Genomic DNA, 25,620 nt, shown 5'->3' on the forward strand with positions numbered 1-25,620 from the left:
CACACAGCGAGCTGGAAGCAGAGCTGGGTTTCTCGTGGAAGGGTTTCCTTCTCAGTGTGCTAAGAGGAGCAGCCCTCCTGGAGCTGTCTGCCCATTTCCTCGCCAAGTGGTTCCAGGGCCTTTGACTTCTTTCTCCTTGGGTCACTCAGTCAACAGACTGTCACCAGAGAGGGACAGAGAAGCAGTCGCCATGTGCCAGCCGTGTGTGTGTGTGTGTGTGTGTGTGTGTGTGTGTGTACACTCTCATCTGTATTGTTTCATTTAACCAGCACAACCTCTCTTGGTGTGACTACCACTGCTCTGCAGAGAAAGGAGTTAAAACTCAAGAGAGGGTCAGTCACTTGCCCAGGCTAACACAGCCAGTGAGGGGCAGAGCCTGGGTTCACATCCAGCTTGAGATTGCTCCAGACAAAAGTGGAACTGTTTCCATGGCAGACGTAGACAGTCGGGAAGCTGCTGAAGTTCAGCTCCACAGCCTACGCGCTCACAGATTTCTTCCACAGTCCTGATTTTGTGTGTGCAGTTCTATATTCATTTTCTTAAAGAGACAGGGCACCCGTCCCACCCCCCACCGACAAAGTGTACAGAGTTCAGATCTGCTGGGGTGAACAACCGTCCTGGTTTTCCCGGGACTAGGGGGTTTCCAGAAATACAGCACTTTCAGTGCAAAAACCAGGAACATCCAGGGCCAACTGGGACAAGCTGGTCACCCAGTCTGCCCCTGTCCTCACAGCACCTGTGACCCTGGGGAATACCTGCACACCTGCCTCAGGAGATACTGGACAAAGTGCTCTCTGGGCTCCTTCTGGTGCTGAGGATGTGGGGAGCACCAAAACCAAACCCAATCCATTATCATCAAGTTGATTCCGACTCATAGTGACCCTATAGGACAGTAGAACTGGCCCCATAGGGTTTCTAAGGCTGCAAGTCTCTCCTGCAGAGTGGCTCATGGCTGTTGAGTTTAAACTGCCAACTTTTCGGTTAGCAGGTGATGACTTAACCACCGTGCTGCCAGGGTGGAGCACCAGGGTCCTGCTCTTCAGGCTCATCTTCCTGACAGCTCTGACCCAGGAGGGGGAAGGGTCAGGTCAACAGCTGTAGCAGGTCTCCAGCCCCCTGCTTCTGCCCCAGCTGTCTGGGGTTGGGAAGGATGAGACAGGCTGGCAGACTGACCTTCGCCTTTGTCCTTGGCATTCTGAGCTGCTCTGTCCAATTGCTAAGCACTAACAAAATGACTGCTCGTGATATGGGAACCCTGGCCTGGGGCGAGATTTGGTACTGAACATGGTGGCACAGGGTCAGGGGATCCCAGTGGACTGGAACGTGCCGACTGTGTGCCGAGTGTACCCTCTCTGCTCACGGCTATGTTGGCTCTGCCTACCCCAGCCTGCCTGAGGTCCTGGAGACTTTCTTCTGCAGGCTCTGGGCCAGGGTGTACCCATCTGCCTGCAAGCTGGCTGTCCCTCCCACAGCAGTGGGCTCTAGGGGTGGTGGCTTGGCTGTGGGTTCAGTGTTCCTGGGGAGCCCTGGACAGCCATCTACTCTGAAATGTGGCCTCTCCTCACCTTCCTTGCTGTGGTCAGGAGAGGTGCTAGGGTGGCTGCCTCAGATTCCCCTGTCGTAAGGATGGGATCTCTCCCCTATCTGTCTGAGGAACTGCCGTCCCCTTATTGGAGGGACTTTGCAGAAGCCCCAGGGCTGCCGTTTGTTCCCTGGACCAGGTCCCCACTAACCTTACCCACTAAACCTGACTCTGGCTGACTGCTGACTTTTTGTCATTGTGGCATTCACATGAGAAGCTAGGATCTATAGCACTGACATGGCCTGTTTTCACCCTATGCCTCATGGCTGAGCCTGGGTAAGGAAGACAGAAATAAAAGAATATCTCCCCCTCCAAAAACCTGTTTTAACTGGCATGCCACTGCCCCCAGGCAGAGCCAGACCCGACTTGGGGCCTAGGCAGAGCCCTTAAAAGACTTGGCTGTCTCCCTCAGGGGGCTATGAACCCATTTAGAGAAGAGGTCGTGATTCGCTGATTTATGCACAGGTGCTTTAGTACCAGCACAGGGCCTGGCACACAGTTGGTCCCCGGCGGGTAGTTGTTGACCAACTGAATGACTGAATAAATGAATGAATGAAGAGGCATTTGACAATGTCAAGTCTGCATGCCTTTAGCAAGCTCCTTCCCCACTGGTCCATACATTCACAGAGTGCAGTAGCCAGGTAAAAATTAAATGCCTGCTGGGCCAGGCAGGTAAAGAAAATGTGTGAAATGGCTGGGAGGAAGGCTATAGGGAGTGGTAGGGACTATGGCACATGTATAAGTGTTCACCTTCACAACATCTTTAAACATTGGGATCAACAAAGAAAATGATTGAATTTTGGAGCAGAGATGGACTTTTTCTGTGCTGACACCTTGTAATTTGGCACCTTCCACCCTTCTGGTTCAAACACTGCAAATCCAGGGAGGTAGTGCAGTTTTACTGAGGTTACACAAAAGCTAAGCGTCGAAGACCTTTTCCAGGGATGGAGCTGTTGCTAGTGAGTCCAGCCTCTGGAGCTGTCCACATGTTACCAGGCTGCTAGTAAACAGGCATGGTCTAGCCACTGCTGGGAGACCAGACAGGAGCACTAGACACACTCACATCCTGCAGGCTCTAGGATGCTCCCAAGGCAGGCAAATGCTGTACAGCTGGCAAAGGAGGCAAGGGGCTTCTCTTTATATATGATCTTTCTGGCCCTGGATTTGTAGTTCTAGCAAGATGATTTGCTATGCCACAATCTTGCAATGGGATTGGACAGTTTACTATGCAAATAAGGTGTATAAAACTCTTAAGGGGATTGGTCAATTACTATGCAAACCAGATGACTGTGGCTTACCTAGGGAATGGTTAGTTTTGTCATCATACTAAGCTTAAAAGGACCAGTCCCACAGATGTCAAGGGGGAACTCACTACCATCAAGAAGAAGAGCCAGGAGCAGAGCACTCCTGTTTTTTGGACCCAGGATCCCTGTGCTGAGAACCTCCTAGTCTCAGGAGACAGAGCGAGCTGTAACAATGGAGATGGCACGAGACAGCACAAGATAGCACGAGCAGTGAGAACCAGGAGACCGGTGTGAGATGGCTGCAGTGGGCTTCCTGGTCCATGGCACAAGACAGCTGCAGTGGGCTTCCTGGTCCATGGCACAAGACAGCTGCAGTGGGCTTGCCGACCCACAGAGCAAGAGAGCTGAGCGCCTTCGGGCAGGAGGCTTGCTGGTGGAGTGGGGTGCCTCCAGGCACTTGAGGGAGGAGAGAAAAGAGTTGTAACACTTGCCTAAGCAGGGCCTGTTAGCAGAGGCCTGTTCTAAGCGAAGCCCAGTGGCAGAAACCTAGCCCAAGCGGGGTACAGCAGCAGAGGCCCGAGCATGGCCTGCCTGTGGGCACAGCTGAGAAGGAGCTGAGGGCTGTTCTGGTTGGAAGCTGTCCAGATTGACAAACTGTATCGTGTCTCCTGAGTTGTTCCTAATACTTCCTAGTTGATCCTAATACTGAATTGTAAGCTGTTACTTCCCTAATAAACCCCACAATCTTGAGTATGGTCTGTGAGTTGTGTGTGGTCATTGCAACAAATTATTGAACCCAGCAGAGAAGTAGAGAGTGGCTGGTGTCAGAATTGGTAAAAAAGTTGGCAACTGGAGGTACATCTGACCTCTACCTCATAGGAATCAGCCTTGTGCTGGTCTTGGTTCTCCTACCACCCTGAATTTAGATGGCTTCTGATGCCACTGCACTTCAGGGGTCACATGTGGGGTCCTGCAAGAACACTAAGCAGGCAGGGCACAGCCTCTGCAGGGCTCTGGAAAGGGGTTTTCCATGGGTGTTTTGTCCAGAGATAAGCTTGGAGGTGAATCAGCAGACAGGCGGACACAGCAGGCATGTGGTGTCCAACAGGACGTTCTACAGTAGATGGGACCTGCCACTGGCCAGGAGGACTGTGTCCCGAGTGAGGGGTAGAAGGTGGGGGAAGCCTAGGCCATTTGACCCTGTGTAGCCTGCATCAGTTTAGTTTAGAGAAAGAAGATCCATGATGATCATTCGGCTTCTAGTTCGGAGCCAGGCCCTGTCTCATCATCTCATTTACTTCCCTAATGGCCCTCCGTGATATGCAGGCTTAGCTTCACTTTACAGGTGGGGAAACTGAGACTGTAAGATGTCATCTGACCTCCCCAATGTCACACAGTGGGCACATGACAGAGCCATCATTTGAACCCAAGTTTACCTCCAAAGCTCATGCTCTGTCAACTACACCGGGTGTTCCACACTGCCAGAGGAGTGTGGTCCTGCCTGTCGCCATGGAGACTGCACACTTTCTCTAATCACATGGCTGGAACCTGAAAACATGTTTGGGTTCCTCAGGAAGTCAATTAGGACAACATAAGAATTCCAGTTTTATTGTTTTAAAGTCACTTTCAGATGTTATGTTGTCTTTTTATTTCAACAGGATCCCCATGCTTGAATAGCCTTATTCACAAGGTTTTCCTTCCAAGTGGCTTTGTGCTGTTTCTGTACATTCAATCTACCCTTTGGGGGTGAAGTTCTTCTACCACTGAGATAGTATAAAAGGCCACGTTGCAAGTTCTGAAGACACAGCCTGTGAGTGAGAGTGGGAAGGAAAGATTTGGGCCCCTCCATGGGAAGCAATGCCTTTCTCTCTAGGGCCACAGGCCTCCAGCTCGGCTTGGGAGTCGGTCTTGGGGCTTTCCACCCCTTCTAAGAGGAAGAACAGATGGGGCGGGTGCAGGGTCCTCAGCTCTCTTGTGTGCCTCCTGCCTGTGCCGACCTTCCTCTGCCTCACCATGAGCTTCTCTGGGAGGCTGGTGTCCCCAGCAGGCCCCTTTGTGCCACCACCTGTCCCGCCCGAGCCTGGCATCATCACCTCACTGTTCACTGCATGTTGCCCCTCCAATAATACACTCCTCCTTCTCCCTGTTCTTCTGGGCCAAGGATCAGGCTGTGTCTTCTATTTAACTGTGTAAATCAAGTATCTGGCCTTCTACACCCTCGCGCTTAGTGAAGCTACAGCCTCTGCAGTAAAGTGCTTGGTTTGTGCTTTCTGGCACTTTCTGCACTCCCACGAGGACTCAGTCCAGTGATTGGCCTGCTTCTCCTGGGTGACTGTCAAGCATGTTTGTTTGGTTTTGTGTCATTTCCTTTTTTATTATTTTTTGGGGGAGGGGTGAGGGACAAGGATACAGGAATAGCCGGTTCTCGCCTTGCTGTTGGGTGAGGGCTTCACTGCACCAAGGCTGTTCCTGGTGAGGGCCATACACAACAGAGTCCACCATGGGCTTGTCCCACAGCCCACCATAGCTATTCAGCCCCACTGCCCCTTCATTGTCCCCAGGTACTCCCTCATTCAGTGCTTCTGTTCACCCATGACCTGCCCTAGCGCCAGCTCATGCCATCTCCTCATGGAAAACCCAATCTGCATTCTTCCCCTGCTTACAAATATCGATGGTTCTTCATTGTCCTCAAGAGGAATCCAAATATCATATGCCCTTCTGGGTTCTTCCTTGGCCCCACACTGAATCTTATTTTTACCTTTGTGCCCCAGTGTTATTGTCCAGTTGCTGAATTCTCAAACATTCAAGTCTTCCTGCATGGTTCTTGCTGCACCCCAACTTCACCCCTATACACACACACCACACACATACACACACACACTACAGAAACACTATAGACACACACCACATACACGTGGACACACACAAAGACACATAACACACACATACTACATATACACACATATATACATACACATACCACACATACATACATACACAAACACACAAAACATACCACACACTTCACATCACATACACACAGGCACACATGCACAGGCACAAACCACACAAAGAGCCGTTCTGTACCTGGAACTCTCCCACTAACATAGGAAATATGTCAACTTCTCATCCTGGGCCTTGGGTTCTTACATCTAGGCCCCCTGTCTGTCTGTCTCTCTTGCCACAATGGCAAGTTTCAGAACCTAGCACAGAGTCTGACTTTTACATATCTAGAGAGTGAATGAATGAATGAGTGAGTGACTGGATGAGGGATGAATGAGTGACTAGATGAGGGAATTAGTGAGTGACTTGATGAGGGGTTGAGTGAATGACTAGATGAAAGGATGATTGAGTGACTGAAAGTTGGAATGAGTGAATGATTGGATGAGTGGATGAGTAAATGACAATGACTGGATGAGGGATGCGTGAGTGACTAGATGAAGGTTGAGTGAATGGTAAGATGAGGGATGAGTGAGTGTCTGGACGTGGGGATGAGTGTGCGACTGGATGAGGGGATGAGTAAATGACTGGATTAAGGGTTGAATGAGTGACTGGATGAGGGCTGAGTGAATGACTGGATAAGGGATGTTTGAATGATTGGATTCGGGATAAGTGGGTGTCAGGATGAGGAGATGAGTGATTGACTGGATGAAGGGATGATGGAGTGACTGGATGATGAGATGAGTGAAAGACTAGATGAGTAGATAAGTAAATGACAATGACATGATGAGTGATTATTGAGTGACTGGATGAGGGATGAGTTAATAACTGGATGAAGGTTGAGTGAGTGATGAGATGAGGGATGAGTGAGGGTCTGGATGTGGGGATGAGTGATTGACTGGATGAGGGGTGAGTGTGTGAGTGGATGGGGGGATGAGTAAATGACTGAATGAAGGGTTGAATGAGTGACTGGATGGGGGATGAATGAGTGACTGTATTAGGGATTAGTGAATGGCTCAATGAGGGATGAGTGAGTAACTGGATGAGGGTTGAGTGAGTGAGTGGATTAGGGATGAGTGAGTGGATGGGGGTTGAGTGAATGAAGGGATGAGAGGATGACTGAGTGGCTAGATGACAGAAAAGTGAGTATAGGAGGAGAGTCTGGATGAGGGGATGAGTGATTGGATGAGGGGTGAGTGAGTGACTGGATTAGGGATGAGTGAGTAATTGGATAGGGGATGAATGAGTGACTGGATGAGGGATGAGTGAGTTACTGGATGAGGGGTTGAGTGAATGAGTGGATGAAGGGATCATTGAATGGATGACAGAAGGGTGAGTATAGGAGACGTGTCTGGATGAGGGATGAGTGATTGACTGTATTAGGGATGATAAGTGACTGAATGATGGAAGAGTGAGTGTAGAAGGAGTGTCTGGATGAGGGGATGAGTCAGTGGATAGGGGATGAGTGAATGGCTTGATGAGGGCTTGAGTGAAAGAATGGATGAGGGATGTATATGTGCCTCTATGAAGCGATGAGTGAATGATTGGGGGAGTGGATGATTGAATGACCTGATTAAGGATGATCGAATGACTGTATAAGGAAATGAGTGAATGACTGGATGAGGTATGAGTGAATGACTCGATAGGAGGATGTGTAATTGACTGAATGAGAGGATCAGTGAATAGTTGGATGAAAGATGAGTGAATGACCGAAATAGCTATGTGTGAATGACTGGATGAAGGGATGAGTGACAGGATGAGGGGTGATGGGATGAATGAATGATTGGATGAGGAATAAGTGAGTGACTGGATGGGGGATTAATGTGGGGCTGGATGAGTAGATGAGTGAATGAACCCATGAATGAAGCTCATGAAAGTGATGTAAGATCTCTTGGCTTGGTCTTGGTGCCAGTGTCCCCAGAGCTTTGTCCGGGGCTCCCTGCCATTGGCCTGGCATCTTGTTGCCCTGGCTCTCTCAGCCATGGCTGTGGTACTATGGGAGGAGGATTCTTACCTTGCTGGGAGCATCAGATTAGAAAGAGCTTTCCTGAGAGCTAAGCCTCTTAGACCTGACCGACCATCTGTTGGCAGCTCTGTGGACACTGGGTGTCAACACTCGCCAGGAGGGATGGGTGGAGACAGGGGGTGGGGGACAGGAAAGTACTTCTGTGAGGGCACTTTACATCCATTCTTCTTGGATTTCCATGCTGGCCATCTCCCTATTTTAGAGAAAGGAACTGGCTTGACCAGAGTCACACAGAAAATTCTGGGCAGTGCTGGGTTTTGAGCCCTGGGAAGTCAGGCCCAGTGCCCCTGCTATATCACTAGTCCTCACTCCCTTCTTACATGTAGCTGGTGCAGTGATAAAGGGGTCTGAGAGGGGCTTCACGGCACAGGTTTCCATAAACAGAAAATTGTGGCTTAGGCCCAGTCACTGACTTTCTCAAACATGGAAGCTCCATCACATACATACATTTATTTATTTGTTCGTTTGCGTGTTCTTTAGAGCAGACTCACATCAGGAGGTGAGAAAGCAGCTCCTGCAAGCTATCACACACCAGTGGTTACAGACCAGGGGGCTGCTGCAGCTGAGGATGGCAGAGTCTCTGCATCCTGGTGGGCTTCCCCGGTTCCTGCTACCTGGCACTTGCAGGCTCAAGGCCTGTGGATCTGTAGCTGCCAATGGTCACAGTGGAATCCTGGAGTGTCAGTGCTGAAGTGGTCAGATGGGGATAGAGGCCAGGTGGGCTGAGCCTGGCTCACAGTAATTCTGAAGGTTGGTGGCAAGACAGGACCAGGATCCAGAATTCTAGAACTTGCCTTCTAACCTCCCAGCTCACTGCTGTGAAGGTTAGAAGGGGGTGAATGAATCTGTCCTGGACATTTTCCATCCCTGGACTTTACAAGGCCACAGAGGCTCATTTACGTGCCCAGGGCCACACAGCAGGACAGGCATGACAGAGCTCTGACCTTTGAATCCACATTGTGGTTTTCAACAGATTCTGGAGAAGACTTCTTCTAGAAGTGTGATGGTTAAGATCGTGTGGCAACTTGGCTGGGCCATGATTCTCAGTGTTTATATGCGATCACCACCATGATGGGATCCGCAGTGGGTAGCCAATCAGTTGAAAGGGAGTTTCCTTGGGAACATGGCCTGCATCTGAATATAAGCAGATGTTCTAGCTTTTTTGCTAGCTCTGGATCCTGAGGCTAGCTCCTGTTCGTCTGACCTCCAGTTCTGGGGAGTTGAGCTATCAGCTTATCTGCTGATCTTGGGATTCGTCTATCTTCGCAGCCTATGAGCAGGAGCCCTGCTCTCCAACCTGCTGATCTTGGGTTCACCAGCCTCTGTAGCTACATGAATCAGGAGAAGACCTGCAGTCTTGCCTACCAGTCTTGGAATTCATCAATCTCCACAGCCTGAGAGCAAGAGCCCTGCTCTCCGACCTGCCAATCTTGGGTTTGCCAGCCCCTGTGGCTGCGTGAATCAGGAGAAGCCTCTATCCTGATCCACAGACTTGGGATGTTCCAGCCTCTACAATCTCATGAGCCATTTCCTTGATATAAATTTATATATATATATACACTTTACTTTTTTTTTTTTTTTTATCTCTAGAGAACCCAGCCTAAAACAAAAAGGTAGCATGAAAGCAGTCCGAAGGGGCAGGAAAAGATGCTGAGTCTTTAGAAGAGGAGGTTTCCATGTCCAGGGCACAGTGAGATCCTTGTCCCAAGGAGAGGCATATAGCTTCTGGGTGATTTGGGTGCTGGTTGTGGCAGTCTCAGTCATGTGGAGCCTTGCTCTGGACAGCACATGTCAGACAGTGTGTGTCCTAAAGCCATATTTGCATCTTTTGACAAACATGTCCCATTTATGGGTCACTACACCTGTGGGAGGGCCCCTGGCACCACCCAGTTGGGGAGCCCTGTCCTGAGCTTGCAGGGTCGGCAGGGCCTCACGTGGTGACCTGGGAAAGAGAGGAAGAGAGACAAGGGAGTGGGAGGCAGAGAGGCAGGCAGAGCCAGGGGAGGAGAGAGGAAAGCCTGATTAAGACTTATTTTCAAACAGAGGTATTTGTTCAACATCAGAGCAAGAATCAGATGTTTCCCTCTTTCCTGGAAGCCCAGAAGGGGCCTTTCATGGCAAATATAACAGCCCAGACTGCAGCAGTCCTGCCAGGGAGATATCTGATTTCCTGGCAAGAAAGAGGATGCGGCTTTGCCTAAGCAGACTTTGGCAAGAGCAGGGTCCCCTGGCATTGACTTGGGAGGGCCTGGGAGGCCTGTTTCTGGCAGACCGTGGTCAGAGGCTCTGTCCACGGGTCCTTGCAGGCCCTCTGACACCCTCAGGACAGCACGTGTCAAGCAGTGTGTGTCCTAAAGCCACATTTGCATCTTTTGACAAACCAGTCCTATTTATGGGAGCAATAATCCACAAGAAAGATAAAACTGCATGCATTAAGCTATTCTTCATAGTTTTGTTTTTAATAGCAGGAAAAAAATTGGCAACAGTCTAAATATTCTACAGTAGAGAAATGATGATGGAGACCTTTTGCAGTGATAAAAATCAGTGGTAATGAAGGCTGCATAGCAGCATGAAGAAAAATGCTTATGATCTAATTATCATTTTAAAAAAATTTTAAAATGAGGCACAATATAAAAAGAAACTAGGTAAACATGCTTGCATAAAGATAAAACAAAGGGAATACAAATTGAGAAGAGTTACTATATTAATGAAATTACTCTTTTTTCTCCTTTTGTTTCCAAATACTATATTCAGTATAGGGAGCTAGAATTATATGGGTTCAAGGCCCAGATCTACCACTTACTTAGTAGCTGTATGACCTTTCACAAGTTACAGAACCTCTTTGTGCTTTGGTCTGTCATTTGGAAAAATGGGGATAATAACTGTATCTACCTCATAGGTTAGTTTTGAGGGTTAAATGCGTTAACAGACGTAAAGTGTTGCACCTAATAGTAATTCCTATGTAAAGACTAGCTGCATAAAAAATAAAATTATCGTAATTCATTCATAGCCTATGTCTTAATCATAAGTAAATGCTAACATAGTATATTGGTGTAGTTTTCTTTCTATTTTTTCTTCCTATTCGAAAATGCTTTTATTTTCCTGTAGTGACGATCACAGTAACACAGTATAACCTACTCTTTTCCATTAATAGCATGTGGTAAGAACTGCCCTCCAGCATTTGTGATGGAGGTCATGATTTCCTGACTACCACTGCCCTTCTGCCACGACCCTCAGACCCAGGCCTCTCCTTTCTGGCTTTTACCATAGATGCTGTGGTTGGTTGATTGCAAAAATGGTTGGAGTTTTCCACCCCTCCTTTGCAATGTGGCTTTGCAGCTTCTCTCATCCAGACATTGAGTCTTTTTACCTTGTCCTTGAGTCTGGGTTGGTCTGTGCCTTGCTTTAGCCATTAGCATGTGATGGAACAGTTCTGAACCTACACCCAAGAGGCCTCATGTGCTTCCACTCACTCTTGGAATCCACTGCTGCCCTGTGGACAAGCCCAGACTAGCCTGTTGGAGGATGAGAGACCACATGGAGGAGAGTCCAGTTATCCCAACTGAGACCATCCTAGTCTTGCAGACTGGGATCCCAGTGATGCGGGCGAGCCCAGCCAAGATCAGCAAACTACCGACTCAACCCTTAGAAGAATGAAAGAGCCCAGTCAAGACTAGAACTGCTCAGCTGAGCTGCAGACTCATGAAAAATAATAACTACTTATTGTTTGAAGCACTGAGGTTTAGGATGGCTTGGTTATGCAGCTATGGCTAATGAATACAACTACAAGGAACAAGACCATGGAATTGAGGCCCTCTGATTAGTAAGCTGGGTGGAACAGGCTACCAGCCCTCTCCACCTCCTCCTTTCCATTGACTATGGTCCTGGGTCCTCAGGGTCACCCTGGTACCACTCGAGATTGCCAAAACCCTCGATCATTACTGTAGTGGTCCTCAAGGGGTAACCTTTGTCCCTGTGGCCTGGGATCCTTCCTGAAGATGGAGATAATCCCATGGTGGGGGAAGGACCCTCACTGCACCCTTTACCCTGTGTATCCCTCTGTGGCCCTTTCCCGCAAATGACTCTGGTTCAAGTGGATTTGCGGGACTTCAAAGCAGGGAGAAGGACATGGAGCTCTCAGGAACCAGGTAGTCTGTGGGGTGGGCACTCCATGGACCTCCCCCAGGAGCTTCCTTGCTGACAGCCTCAGGGCACATGGAATGAAGGCATCTGGGCCAGGAAGCCTCAGTTGCTATGACAGAGCTGGACCTTCTCCCCAGCCACAGCAGGTCCTGTTTATGGGGTCCTCTGTGCCAGGAGTCCCTGGGTGGTACAAATGGTTAACGTGCCTGGATGTTAACTGAAAGGTTGGCAGTTTGAGTCCACCCAGAGGTGCCTTGGAAGAAAGGCCTAGCAATCTTCTTCAAAAAAATAAGCCATTGAAAACCCTATGGAGCACAGTTTTACTCTGGCACACATGGGGTCTCCATGAGTCAGAATCAACTTGACCACAAATGGTTGTACTGTGCTAGTCCTATGTGGAATACTTAATAGTCATCATGCCATTGACTCTTCAGATATTGTCATAATCTTGTCACAGATGAGGACACTGAGGTTTAGCAATGTTGGATGACCTGCTCAGGGGCACACAGCTAGCGGTGAAGGAGCTGTGATTCCCACTTCCTCCTGGGAAGTCTGACAACCCCCTCAGGCATGTGCCAGACTTGATCTACATGCTTCAGGAAGACTCTATCTAGGAGCAGTTTGCTGTGGAAAAAAGTGGACAGATCCAGATTCCTGACTCTGCCTCAGTTTCTTTCAAATCCTGTTTCCCAATCTGTAAAATGGCAACATATGTACCTACGGCGGTTTCAAGGATCTCAATAAAATCACATGATAAGGGCCCAATAAATGTGAGTTTATTTCACTCAACTCGTTCTCACTGAGTTGTTTGCAAATTTCCACAATGGATTTTTTTTATATGTACCCTAAAGGAAAGTTAGTCTTAACATGGAGGCCACATGCTTATTCTCCCAAAGTATTGTGTGACTTAAAAAAAAAACAACTGCCCTTCTACTTTGTACAAGGAGTTAATCTGGCTGCTTTCTTATGAACTGTGTGTGTGTGAGTGTGTATGTATGTGTGTGAGTGTGTGTGTGGGTTTTGTGTGTATGTATGTGAGTGTGTATGTGTACTTGTGCATGGATGAGTGTGTATGTGTGCACGTGTGAGTATGTGTGCATGTATGCATGTGTGTTACGTGTGTGAGTGTGTATGGGTGCATGTGTGCATGCGTGCATGTGAGTGTGTGTGTGTGCACCCTCATCTTCTCTTTTCTTTACTGCCTTTGCACAAATGCATCCCGGGACTGGGATAGGGGTTGAGCCCAGTGGGGAAGGCTGTGCTTCTCTCCCTGCCCTAGGCTGGCGCCTTATTTCATTAACCTGCTCCTCCTCCACCAGGTTGGAACTTTGGGCTGAGTAGTGTTGCAATCAGCCAGGCCATCCCCTCCCCGCTGCCCGGGGCGGGTGCCTTGCTCTCTGCTCAGCAGGTTATTTTTGCCCTGCCCTGCTGGATGTGATGCTAGCTCGGAAGGAGGGGCTGTCGGTCTGGGGAGAGGTGGCCTGGCTTAAGCTATCTTGCACCTCGCTCCTCCCTCCTCATTCTCATCCCAAGCTTCCCTTGGGTGGACAGGACTCCTTGGTAGCTGGGACGGGGGCAGGTGGTGGTGGCTCTGGTCATGGGCTCTTTGGGCCATGGCCTCAGAGGAACAAGCAGGGCCAGGGCCTTCTCAGACCCACCGAGGGAGGGCGTTGGGGCCGCAGAGAGTCCAGGGCAGGAGCCCTGGGTTTGTGTCCGGCCTGTCTGGCTCCAGACCTCTGCAGCCTTCCCGCTGGCTCTGCCCTCCCTGTGGTCTAAGCCCCTCCTGCCAAAGGCCAGGCAAGGTCCAGCAGCCCTGACCTCACAGCCGGCCAGAGGACTGCAGTGTGCCAGTTGCCCCGCCTGGGCCCCGACGCTGGGAGCTGGCACCTGCAGCCTGCCTAGGCTTATCTCCCTCAAGCCTGTGCCCTCCAAGCCTTGCAAGATAGGCCAGTCTCACCCTCTAGGCCCTGAGCATGGAGCCTGCAGACTGAGACTGGTTCCCCCAGCCTGCTGCCTCCTGCCTGCATGTCTAGGGGCTGCCTTCCCCCTGCCACCCCTGAGCAGGGGTTCTCTGCACCTGCGTGCTCCACCCACCCCTGGTGACACCAGCTGCTGGGAGAGCCCACAAGGCTGGTGGGCCGTGAGCACTGGGTCTCCCCGGGGTGCATTCATACAGCCTTGCCTGTGGTTCTCATGAGCACCCTCAGACCCCCCACTCTCCTTGCTCACTCCCTCTGTCCCCGCCTCCTCTGCCTTCCCTGAGCCCCAGCCCTTCGCTGCCTTCCTGCCAGCGTGGCATCTGCCTGCGCCCCTCACCCTCCACACTCCTCATGCCAGCCCCTAGCCCCCTTCAGCCTGTGACAGCACCTCACCTTCTCTGAGAGGCCCTTCCTGATGCTCTTTTCTTCGACAGAACATATTCGGTTCCAAATTATTAATTTATTGCCTCTTTCGGGGGGGCAGGGTCAGTTTCCCGCACTAGACTGCGAGAGCTCTGTGAGGCCAAGACCATGCCTGCTCGCTGGCTGTCCTGTGCCGGCACTCCACGCGGTCACACACAGGGCCCACCCATGAGGAGCAGGGCAAGTACTTACCTCTCAGGACCAGGCCAGTACCTCTGGGGCAACAGGGCCTGCCTCTCCGGGGCTTGGCATGATGCCTCCTACCTGGGGGAACACAAAGAAGCAGGGATCCCCTGAGTGATTTGGGACACTGCAGGGTGGGTCTGTGTGGAATGGTTTAAGTGAGCTTCAGCTCCCAAGGCCACTATGCTCTGAAGCTGGAGCACGGGAGTTCACGGATATTTATTCAAGGAAACCAGGTCCGCCAGGCTGTTGGAGGCCTGGGGAACGGTGGGCCCTGTTGTGATTTACTTTTCAGAGTAACAAATTCGGTGTTGGGAAAAACCATGCCCTACGACCTCACGTTCCTTTCCAGAAACAGTTCAGCACCCTGACTCTGAACTTTCATGCCCCTTGACCCAGCAATTTTCCCTTTGGCAATCTAGCCAAAGAAAATAACTCCAAATATCTGAAATATTTTATGTACAAGTATGCGTCTGCCACTTAGCTATTATAGTGTGAAGTGGTGAACCATCTCAATGTCCACACGTGCAGATTCATCACAGCACGCTCACTTGATGGCAAATTATACCTAAAAATATTAAATAATGCCACTGAGGGGAATCTTCCAGAAATAGCCCTAAACAGACAGGAAACGTTCTAAGTAAATAAATTCATCTTTATTGCATCTTCATTAAGGTTACATTGGCAACCACTGTTGTTGTTAGCTGCTGTTGAGTCGGCCCCTGACTCATGGTGACCCCATGCACATCAGAACAAAACACTGCTGGGTCCTACACCATCCCCATGATCAATTGTGGATTAGACTGTTGCAATCTGTTGGGTTTTTGGAAGTAGATAGGTAGACCTTTTTTCCTAGTCCATCTTAGTCTGGAAACTGATGAAACCTGTTCACATCATAGCAACGTGCAAGCTTCCCCTGACAGACTGGTGGTGGCTGTGCATGAGGGGCGTTGGCTGGGAATCAAATCTGCGTCTCCTGCATGGAAGGCAAGAATTCTACCACTGAACAACCAACGTCCCTCTATGTCAACGGCAACTTCCAACGTGTCCAAAATAAGAGGTCTGATAAATTGCCTACTGGAAACTGCATTAATGAGGAATTCTAATCACTGTTTTCCTTATCATTAAATGTGACATTTGTTCACTGAAGAAAGTTTAGAAAACAAAATACTTCCTATAATCCCACCACTTAAAGACAACTACTATTGACATTCCAATGTGAATGTTTCCAGAATAACTTCAATCATAAGTATTTTTGGTGTTAAATAATACAGTGATAATTTTTTAAATATAAAATTGAATGTGTAGAGTGATCTCAATTAAAATAAAAAATACTTACATGCAGTACTGAAAAGGAATCAACAGAAAGCTGAACATGGTTACCCTTGAATGGTGAAATTATGGGTGTTTCCCTCCCTTTATATATTTCTATAGGAGTCCCTGGGTGGCACAAATGGTTAAGTGCTGGACTACTAACCAAATGGTTGCCGGTTCAGATCCACTCAGAGGCACCTCACAAGTAAGGCCTGGCCTGTCCATCTGCTTCCAAAAGGTCTCAGCCTTGAAAACCCTATGGAGCAGTTCTACTCTGCACACTTAGGGTTGCCATGAGTTGGAATCGACTCAACGGCAGCTAACAACGAAAACATGTATTTCTATATTTCCTACTCCATTGGATGTAAAGTTTAAAGGTTAAAGAGACCATAACTGCCAAAACAAAAAGTAAAAGTAGGCAGTTTCTGGAGGATTAGGCAAGAGAGAAAGATCAAAAGATGCAGCTATCCAAATCAAGAAAGGCAAGAGATATCCAGTGAGGTGAAAGGGCCTTGTCCAAATACACATAGACATACGCCACACACACACTCATCCCATCTGTCTTGGGAGTTTTCTATGCACCGGGTTTTGGGAAGCTCGGAGTCAGGAAGACTTCTCATGAATGTATTCATTCATTCACGCACACTCAACGCAAGGATACTCTGTTCCAAGCAAGATGGAAAGACCACAGAGGTGGCTGCAGAATTTCTTCTGTAGGCAGGGCTTAGGTGCAGCAAGTAGCTGGAGGTCGTGGGTTTGCACAGTAAGCACACTGCTTTTACTCAGCTGTGCGTGAGTTTCAGGGATCTGGGACTGGAGGTGGAGACTGTGCTGCCAGGGCCTGCCCTCCAGCACTCCCTGATTCCACCCTTCCCAGACACCAGATCTCTCCTTGGAGACAAGCACCCCAGGGAACAGCCCTACCTTCTGCCAAGAAGATAGAGAAGCAGAGAAGCAGGATGCAGAGCACGCTGGTGAGGATGGAGAGCCTCATGGTGGGGGTGGGTGCAGAATCCTGTGTCCTGGGAAGGAGCTGGGTTAGGGAGTCCTTCCTGAGGGCCACTGCAGACCTTTATAGAGTGGCAGAGAGGCGTTTCCAAGAGGGCAGGGCACCATCAGTCTTGAAATTCTTCTAAAGACTAGAGCTGGCCCCTCCCAGGAGGAATGAACCAGCTTTTCGAGAAGCCAAGAGCATTTAGTGACCTGGGGCACACAGAGCTGTAAATGCTGCCCAGCCCAAGTGGGCCCAGTGGTGGCCTGGCAGCCACAGCAAAAAAGTCCTGTCAGGGAAGAGAAGAGCCACTCCCCAGGGTTGAACGTTAACTTTTAGTGTCAGTAATCACCCCATCAACTGCAGATCATCCTGCTCGTTTCCTGGACGCAGCCAGAAGGGCCATAAAACCCTGTGCGCAGCCTTGGGGATCAGCTGCCAGCAAGGGGTGAAATGTAGACAGCACAGGCCCCAGAGCCAGAAGACCTGGATGTGAATCCCTGCTCGGCCATTTTTCAGCAACGTGAACTTGAACTTGGCATTGAATGTCTGAGTCTTTCCCATCTGTGAAATGAGCATAGTGCTACCTTTCTCACAAGCTGGAAAGAGGAAATATATGAGCAACAGGGCAGACACTCATGCTGCAGTGGACCTTTGAGGGCCATTTAAGGTGGTGATGAGAAAACTGGCTTTTTAGGTGCAGGGTCAGCCTGAGCAAGTGTATGGCATCAGGACACATCCTACAAGGGCAGACATCAGGGAAAAGCCTGCCTGACGGGCCAGGAGGCCTGGTTGTCACCCACTGGTTGGGCCCATTCCAATGGCAAGGCAGTGCATTCGGCTCCAGGACACAAAAGACACTGGGCCTGGCATTAAAGGCTTCTGTTGGTGGGGAGAGCATGGAGTGTGATAAGTGCCTTCTCGGCTAAGTTTAGTGCAAAACCAAACACCAGGTGCCGTCCTTAACTCCAACTCCTGGTGACCCTATGTGTGTCATCTCAGAAGAGTGCTCCATCAGGTTTTCAGTGGCTGATTTTTCAGAAATAGATCTCCAGGCCTTTCTCCCCAGATGCCTCTGGCAGGACTCAAACCGCCAAACTTTGGGTTGGTGGCTGAGCACATTAAGAGCACTTTAACCATTTGCACCATGCAGGTACTCCAAAGGTCCGTGCAGAGTGAAGGAAACTAACTGCTCTTTTGGTTTGTTTATGTCTTTGTGTCTAAGGTATGTCTCTTGTAGACAGCACATAGACGGATAGTGTTTTTTTATCCATTCTGCCACTCTCTGTCTCTTTACTGGTGCATTTAGGCCATTTACATTCAGTGTACTTATTGATAGGTATGAGTTCATCGCTGTCATTTTGTTTTTTATTTTGTGTGTGTGTGTGTGTGTTGACAGTTTCTTGTTCTGCTTAACTTTCTGTACTGAGTTCTTTTTGTTTATATATTTTCTTTTCATCTGTTTCATTATTGTTGATTTTTTGTTTGCTGAGTCTTTATGTTTTTCTTCCTTTTTATTTTGTTGGATAGGCTTGTTAGCTTCCTTTGTGGTTACATTGAAATTTACCTTTATTTTTCTAAGTTTAAACCGATCTTTTATTTCTTGATTTCGCCTCGACTTTCTCTCCATATGGAAGACTACACCCTTGATTCTCTTTTTTGGTTTTGATGGTATCATCATTTACATATTGACATCTCTGCTTCCCTATTTTCAGTCTCTTAGCTTTGATTTATTTTTGGGGATTCCCTATCTGGATTGGTATCCGGTTGATATGTCCTGTGTCCTAGTCTTTGATTGTTGTCTGATGTTGTTGGTTCTCTAACCAGAGGACTCTCTTGAATATTTCTTTTGATTTTGGTCTGGTTTTTCACACATTCCCTTAATTTCTGTTTATCTGAAAATGATCTAGTTTTGCCATTGTATTTGAGAGACAAGTTTGCTGGATGTATAATTCTTGGCAGGGAATTTTTTTCCTTCAAGGCTTTATATATCTAACTACTCATTTGGGGTGGGGAGATGCTGCAGAGATGAGTCTAGACTGGGTGGGGCTGATGGCAGCATGGTAGACCAGGCCCTGGTGGCCTTCCTGGGCAAGCAGAGGAGTAGACTCACTGGAGTCTGAAAAGGGGGGCCTAGACGTTCTGCCCAAGGGTAAAGACTGGTGGGTGAGTGCTTCAGGCTCCTTTCCATCAGGGAGGGTCCCTGCGGGCCTGAGCATATGCAAGGCCCCACCCTTCACTGGTGTCAGGGATACAGTGGCCCTGGGCCTGTGAGGGAGAGATGAAGGGTGGGCACAGGACCCTCAGGATCACTTAGGGTGTGCCTCTGCCTGGGATGCTCCCAGCTCCCCTTTCCCAGTCCAGCCCCTGCTCATCCTACCATATCCAGCTCAAGCACTGCCTCCTCTGTGGAGCCCTCCCTGCCTGCTCCCATCTTTGAGTCACCAATGTCCTGAGCACTGGCCTCAGGAAGTTACCTCTCAACACGCTGCCTCCCACTGGAGGAAGGGTGATGGACAGGACCCTTGAGGGGTGTGCAGGCTGTGAGGTCCTCACACTTTTTTGCCTGGGGGGCCTCTCTGATCAGTTGAAGGCAGGGCAGAACTTGAAACACCTTGGGTGTGCAGAAAGTCCACTGTGGCCCCTGCCCACCTTGCCTGGAGATAATGTTCCAGCAGGAGGAGGTGATCCCAAAGACACAGAGCTGGGTCCACGTGCCTGGGCTGACTCCCAGAGAAGTAGAGGACCGAGGGGCATGTAAACGAGAGTAAGATGAAAGCATGCGGGAGTTGGTTTCCATGTTGTTGAGTATGGTTGGGGCTGACTTTGGCTAAAGAAGAAAATAAGGTCTGTGTTGAACTAGAGTGGATGATGGACTGGCTGCAGGAGCTCGTGGACACCAGCCCTTGAAGACGCACACAGGTACCACGCCTGGGTGCACAAACACAGAAGTTGCGTCTGCCTTCGTGATATCGTGTCCACCTGTCCTTTGCTTTAATGAGTCTGCCCCTCTAGTCAAGGACGGGCTCTGGTGCCCAACCTCCAAGGGGGTGTGGGGAGGTGCCTGCAGTGAGGCTTATCCACGGTGCCCTTCCCTGGCCTCCTCATTTGCTAGAGACAAAGAAGCAATTTAGAACCCATGCTCAGACTGCTGTGGAGCAAGTCAGTGGCCAGGGGTTACTTGGACAGCCAACCTGTGTGCTTTCATATGTTTGCAAACACTCTAAGACTAATCCACAAAAGAAACTGGTTGGGGCCACTGGGATTAAGTACCATACATCATGTAACGTCACTGACCCACCTACCCTCATCCCCTCGAGGCTGCACTTGGAGCCGCCGGAAATGTGATCAGGTAGACCCAGGAGTCCACTAGGGACAACTCTGGAGTTGGTGCCGTGGATAGACTTGGGGGTGCCATTGTTGGAAGCAGAGCAAGGAAGAGGATAGGACTTGTCCTGAGGCTGCTTTTGCGAGCAAGTACGCTTTCTTAGATTGCATACTACAGGTCGATAAACTTGGCAATGTTTCCTAAAGATGCTTTCCCTAAGGTTGGAATGATGCCCGCAGTCCACATCGAGGAATGTCACCACCCAAACCCATGGCTGTTGAGTCTATTCCGACTCCTAGTGAACCTATAGGGCAGAGCAGAACTGGCTCATAGGACTTCCAAGGCTGTAATCTTTATGGAAGCAGACTGCCACATCTTTCTCCCTCAGAGCGACTGGTGAGTTCTAACTGCCGACCTTTCAGTTAGCAACTGAGCGCTTAATTTAACCACTGCTCCACCAGGGCTCCTTAAACTGCCCCATAGAGTTTCCAAGACCGTAATCTTTATGGAAGCTGACTACCACATCTTTCTCCCACAGAGCAGCTGGTGGGTTTTAACCATTGACCTTTTGGTTAGCAGCCAAGCACTGTAACCACTGCACCACCAGGGCTCCTTACGTTACCACCAGATATTTATTTCCATCTGGGGAAACCTTGGTGGCTTAGTGGTTAAGAGTTTGGCTCCTAAGCAAAAGGTCAGCAGTTCGAAACCACCAGGCACTTCTTGGAAACAGGGCAGTTCTACTCTGTCCTATAGGGTCACTATGAGTTGGAATCGACTCGACGGCAATGGGTTTGGGTTTACCACTGAGTTCTCTGGGCAGCATCGAACCTCTGGCTGCCACTCACCTGTTAGCTGTTGTGACAGGTACTCTTTGGGCCAATTATAAGAAATCTCCCTTTATGTATGTGGCAGGGGTTGGAATTTTTTTTCTTTTGCCAAACTATCATCACGGGGGAAAGAACAAAAACAACCTACCTGGCAGAGGGGGCAGGGCCTAGGCCACATCTTAAAGCTGAACTCTAATCCCTCAGTGGAGTCCCTTGGTGGTGCAGACAGTTAATGCCCTTGGCTCCTAACTGAAAGATTGGTGGTTCAAGTCTACCCAGACGTGACTCAGAAGAAAGGCTTGGTGATCTACTTCCCAAAAATCAGCCATTGAAAACCCTGTGGAGCACAGTTCTACTCTGACATCTGTGATGTCGCACTGTGAGTCAGAATCAACTGTTCACAATTAGTAATCCCTTAGCAAAGGTGTAGAATCTAGGAGTCTCAGGCTAGTGGAAAGATTCTGGTCCCACTAACCAACTAAGCCAGGGACTTTGGTAATTTTGCCAGGATCCCTCAGCCTCTCAGCCAGATGCAGAAGTAGACTTTAGGTTCTCAACCATGGTTTTTTCTTACCACAGAGCAGAGCCTTAAGGACGCTCTACAGCGAAGAGCAGGAAGGACTGGCTATCTCTGAGACTCTGCTTCTCACACACTCTCACACGCTCCCGAGTCACCGTATGGCAGTTTTCCTGGGACCATGTGTTCACCAATAGTTCCAGATGTCAGAATTCCACCTGCTTTTTACATACTTATAACAAATTACTGAAGTAATCCAAGTCTGAGTTAATAGTTTAAATAACACAAGGTGTAAAGTATAAATTCCACCCACAACCCCACTCCCCAGGGATTATTATCACCGTTCACAGGTTTTCACCTGCTTTTCAACATTTCAAAGATAGCTGTCAACTTCTTACTTTAAAAAAGGAAGAAACACCTCTGGCTCTTTAGAATATTCAAAATCTCATGTTGAGCTGAGAGAGGTGAAAATGAGAAGCGTTTTAACAGGAACACCTGTTAGTTGGAAGCATATGCAGTTTGGGTACAAAAATAATCAAACTTGAGATTTTGAATACTTTCCAAAGATGGTTTTGAAAACCTGGCTGCCTTCCCAAGAGAAAATGTCTTTAGAGACGCACCATGATTTGATTTTTCCCGACATGCAGGGGAATTTACAAGGAAGAACAATTTTTCAGATCAACTAGGAAAATACCAGAAGTGTCCCCACCCTTTCAGGGAAAAGTGTTTTGGCCTGTACCGCACCCTTCACCCCTGGCCACGCTGCAGTTTTCTTCAAGAAGAGTTTTATGGAGGGTATTGTTGAACAGCAATTACTCTCACTTCTTTACATGCTTGCAAAACAGTTTACTGGAGGAAGGAGGCAGGCCCCGGCAGGATCCTTCACTTGTCTTTTCATTTAACCCCCGCCCCCCACACCTCAGAGAAGCCGGCGTTTGTCATCTTGCTCAACAGGGAACAGTGGCGTTCACAAATGTTAGGAAATTTCTCAGCTGAAACCAGGTCTGTCTGACTCCAAAGCTGAAGTTCTTTCCCAGCATTGGTTCTACGAGAACTAAAGTAGTTGAAAATAACCCACAACACTGAAGAAGTTTAGCATACACTCCGTGATGCAGGATGTTGTGTAAAGCTGACCGGACAGCAACCAACAACAACAAACGTACTCATAAGCCACCAACCCATGGGGCCTTGCCTGTCCCTGGGTTTCTGCTAGTGAAGTCAAGGCTTGTAAGCCTGAGGTCTGCTGCCTCAGCCCACAACTTACTGACCGCCCTGCTGCCTTCTTGGCGCCCACTGATGCTGTGATGCTGTGACTCCTCCCAGAGTAACTCCCGTCTCCCTCCTCCCTGGCTTGGGGCCACCTTGCCTCCTCATGGTGGCCAGCCAGCCTGCGGACTCCTCCAGGGAGACTGTGCTGGGTCACGATCTCTGCTGCGACATAAGGAAGCCCGGGGAGACCAGCAGCACTGTCTTGTCTATACTCCTGGGACCCTCCATGTTGGTGCTGGGTCACCTGTGAAGTCATTGCCTCTCAGAGACCCTAATGGGAACAGCCCCTTTGCTTTTGTCTGTCTACCTGCTCCTTCTCTGGGGTTTCTTCCCTTTTGTCCCCCAACACCTCACACCACCCCATGGTTTCAGTTTGGAGTGGGGGCTCAAACCCCTTGTATTTGATTTCTGTCTCCCCACCTGTCTTTCAAGGAGCCCTGGTGGCACAGCGGTTAAGTGCTCAGTTGCTAACCAAAAGATCTGCGGTTCGAACCCACCAGCTGTTCCGCGGGAGAAGGATGTGGCGGTCTGCTTCCCGTAAAGATTTACAGCCTTGGAAACCCTATGGGGCAGTTTTACTCTGTCCTATAGGGTCGCTATGAGTAGGAATCAACTCGACAGCAATGGGTTTGGACTGCTCTTACACTTGTCAACAGCACAGGCTCTAGAGACACGTGACCCAGGCTCTAACCAGAGCTTGTCTGTATTTTAGCTGTGTGACCCTGGGCAAGTTGCTCGAACTCTCTGTGCCTCAGTTTCTTTCAGTGTAAAACAGTGGCTGAAGCTAAAGAGGAGTAGATCAGTGTGATGAGGGCGTAATGCTGAAGTACTGTTGTACGTGAAAATAAATGATTTTTTTTTTTTTTTTTTGTTATACAGTGTAATCATTAAGGTTGTGTGTTAACTTGGCTGGGCCATGATTCTCAGTGGTTTGGCAGTCATATAATGATGTGATCACTTCCATGATGAGATCTGATATAATGTAATCACCTCCATGATGGGATCTGCTGTGAGTAGCCAGTCAGTTGAAGGTGAGTTTCCTTGGGCATGTGGCCTGCCTCCAACATAGGTGGACTTTCTGGCAAGGCTCGTGGGCTTTTGCTTGCTCTGGATCCTGCAGCTGGCTCCTGTTCATCTGACCTCTGGTTCTTGGGACTTGAGCTAGTAGTTTACCTGCTGTCTTGCCTGCCGCCGATCTTGGGATTCGGTGGTCTCACAGCCTGTGAGCAAGAGCCCTCCTGTCTGACCAGCTGATTTGGGTTCACAAGCCCCAGCAGCTACATGAGTCAGAAGAAGCCTTCAGCCTGATCCAGGTACTTGGGACTTTCCAGCCTCTACAACTATGTGAGCCATTTCCTTGATATAAATATCTCTATATATTTATAAACTTTACTGGTTTTGCTTCTCTAGAGAACCCACCCTAAGACATACCCTGTTATGTGACCAGTTTCCAGAAGGGAAGTGTGTGGTGCATAGCGTTCCCTCTCTTACTCACAACACCTGCTGTGTCCAAAAGAAACGCAACCTCTCACATGTGCTCAAGGATATCTGATGCTTCTTCAATGGGGGACTAATGACCATTTTTCTTGTCAAGTTAGGAGCAAAGGAAAAACAAAAACACCACCAAGGTTCAGAGCTAAATGAGTGACAACAGATCTATTTCCAAATGCAGATGTTGATGGAGGGGGTGAGAAGACCAGCAGAGCTGCCGAAAGTTAAGAGCAGGGGCAGGCCTGGGCAGAGGGCGCGTTTACAGAGAGGAGAAGCGCGAGTGCCGAAGGTCCAAACTTTGCCCGCCTTGCACTTGGCTTTGGCGTTTCCTTAGAGCTGGAGAACGCAGGCAGGGTTGGGATGGCTTCTGTTCGGGCATCTGTCTTGGGCCTCCAGGATTGGCAGTGGGCTTCCCGGAAGCAAGGTGCCTTCACCTTTTCTCCTCATTCTCGCCCCCCCACTCGCATGCCCCGGAACAGAAGGTCAGTGTGCTGCGGTGGAGCGCTGCGCTCCTGGGTTAACTAACCCTGGCAGCGCCGGGGCTGTCTGCAGCAGAAGAGGCCCCTGATGCTCTAGGCCCAGTTCCACATTCCCTCCTTTAATGGGCTCAGGGACCAGGTGTGCCAAAGGCCTCAGAGGGCGCTGTTCCAAAGCGTTGCAATGATTTTCACTTTCTCTACATAAGTGCTTTCCTTTTAAAAAAAAAAATTAATAAACTACGTAGGGGGCAGGTATGATATACTGAGCAGGAGACCAAACCCCTGTTTTCCTACCAAATGCCCAGTTTTCTACCACTCAGAATGAACAACTGGGAAAATCTTGCCGTGATTTCCTCTTGGTGACTATCAGGCAGGCGGTCGTAGGCGCATCTTTGCTGACGCACCCTGGTGTGGTGAGTGTGGCATAGTGTGGTCCTGGGAACACCTCCGCGGAGATTTTAGAGGCTTTTAAGAGAAACGAATTCCCAATTCCCGTCAAGTTCCTGCCGGCAAGGAAGGTGGAGTTCTCTCCTAAGGCAGGTCAGGACACTTCCCAAGCTGCTGCCCCTGGGGGCTGGGCCCGGTAGTTCTTCCCGCCAGGCCAGGCCCCTAGCTCCTTCTAGCCACCGCCCTATCTCAACTCCTGGAGCAATCAGTTTGGATAACTCTTGTCATTTCTGGAAAATAACTTCATGATTATCTGGAGTCACTGAAGTGTGTGTTTCTAACTACATGGTACCTAGGAGAATGCCTAATAAATATATTGATTTGGTCTCTTAAAAAAGTGTTGTCTAGGCCCTAAATGCCTCACCTACAAAAAGGGCTTCTGCCTCAAGCACCTCATGGCACCGCCTGCTTCAGGGCCACAGGTCCTTCCGGGC

General features: G+C 49.3%; 1 protein-coding gene across 1 annotated transcript; it reads right to left on the reverse strand.

Annotated features, from left to right (window-relative positions):
- Nucleotides 1-9,648: 9,648 nt before the first annotated feature.
- Nucleotides 9,649-16,828, reverse strand: GPR15LG (G protein-coupled receptor 15 ligand). Its single transcript, XM_012559551.1, has 3 exons — nt 16,759-16,828; nt 14,530-14,601; nt 9,649-9,734 (listed from the first exon to the last, which is right to left on the reverse strand). The coding sequence occupies exons 1-3, from the start codon at nt 16,826-16,828 to the stop codon at nt 9,649-9,651; spliced, it is 228 nt and encodes a 75-aa protein (XP_012415005.1).
- Between the last annotated feature and the right edge of the window lie 8,792 nt (nt 16,829-25,620).

The sequence above is a fragment of the Trichechus manatus genome, unplaced genomic scaffold (assembly GCF_000243295.1).
Source record: "Trichechus manatus latirostris isolate Lorelei unplaced genomic scaffold, TriManLat1.0 scaffold00265, whole genome shotgun sequence".
Lineage (NCBI taxonomy): Eukaryota > Metazoa > Chordata > Mammalia > Sirenia > Trichechidae > Trichechus > Trichechus manatus.

Excerpts from the sequence above, each read along its gene's own strand:
- GPR15LG (XM_012559551.1), bottom strand. The coding sequence starts at position 16,828 with ATGAGGCTCTCCATCCTCACCAGCGTGCTCTGCATCCTGCTTCTCTGC. Across the intron at positions 14,602-16,758 it reads CTCTATCTTCTTGGCAGAAG|GTAGGAGGCATCATGCCAAG; the intron begins GTAGGGCTGTTC and ends GTGTTCCCCCAG. Across the intron at positions 9,735-14,529 it reads TACTGGCCTGGTCCTGAGAG|GTCACCACGTGAGGCCCTGC; the intron begins GTAAGTACTTGC and ends TCTCTTTCCCAG.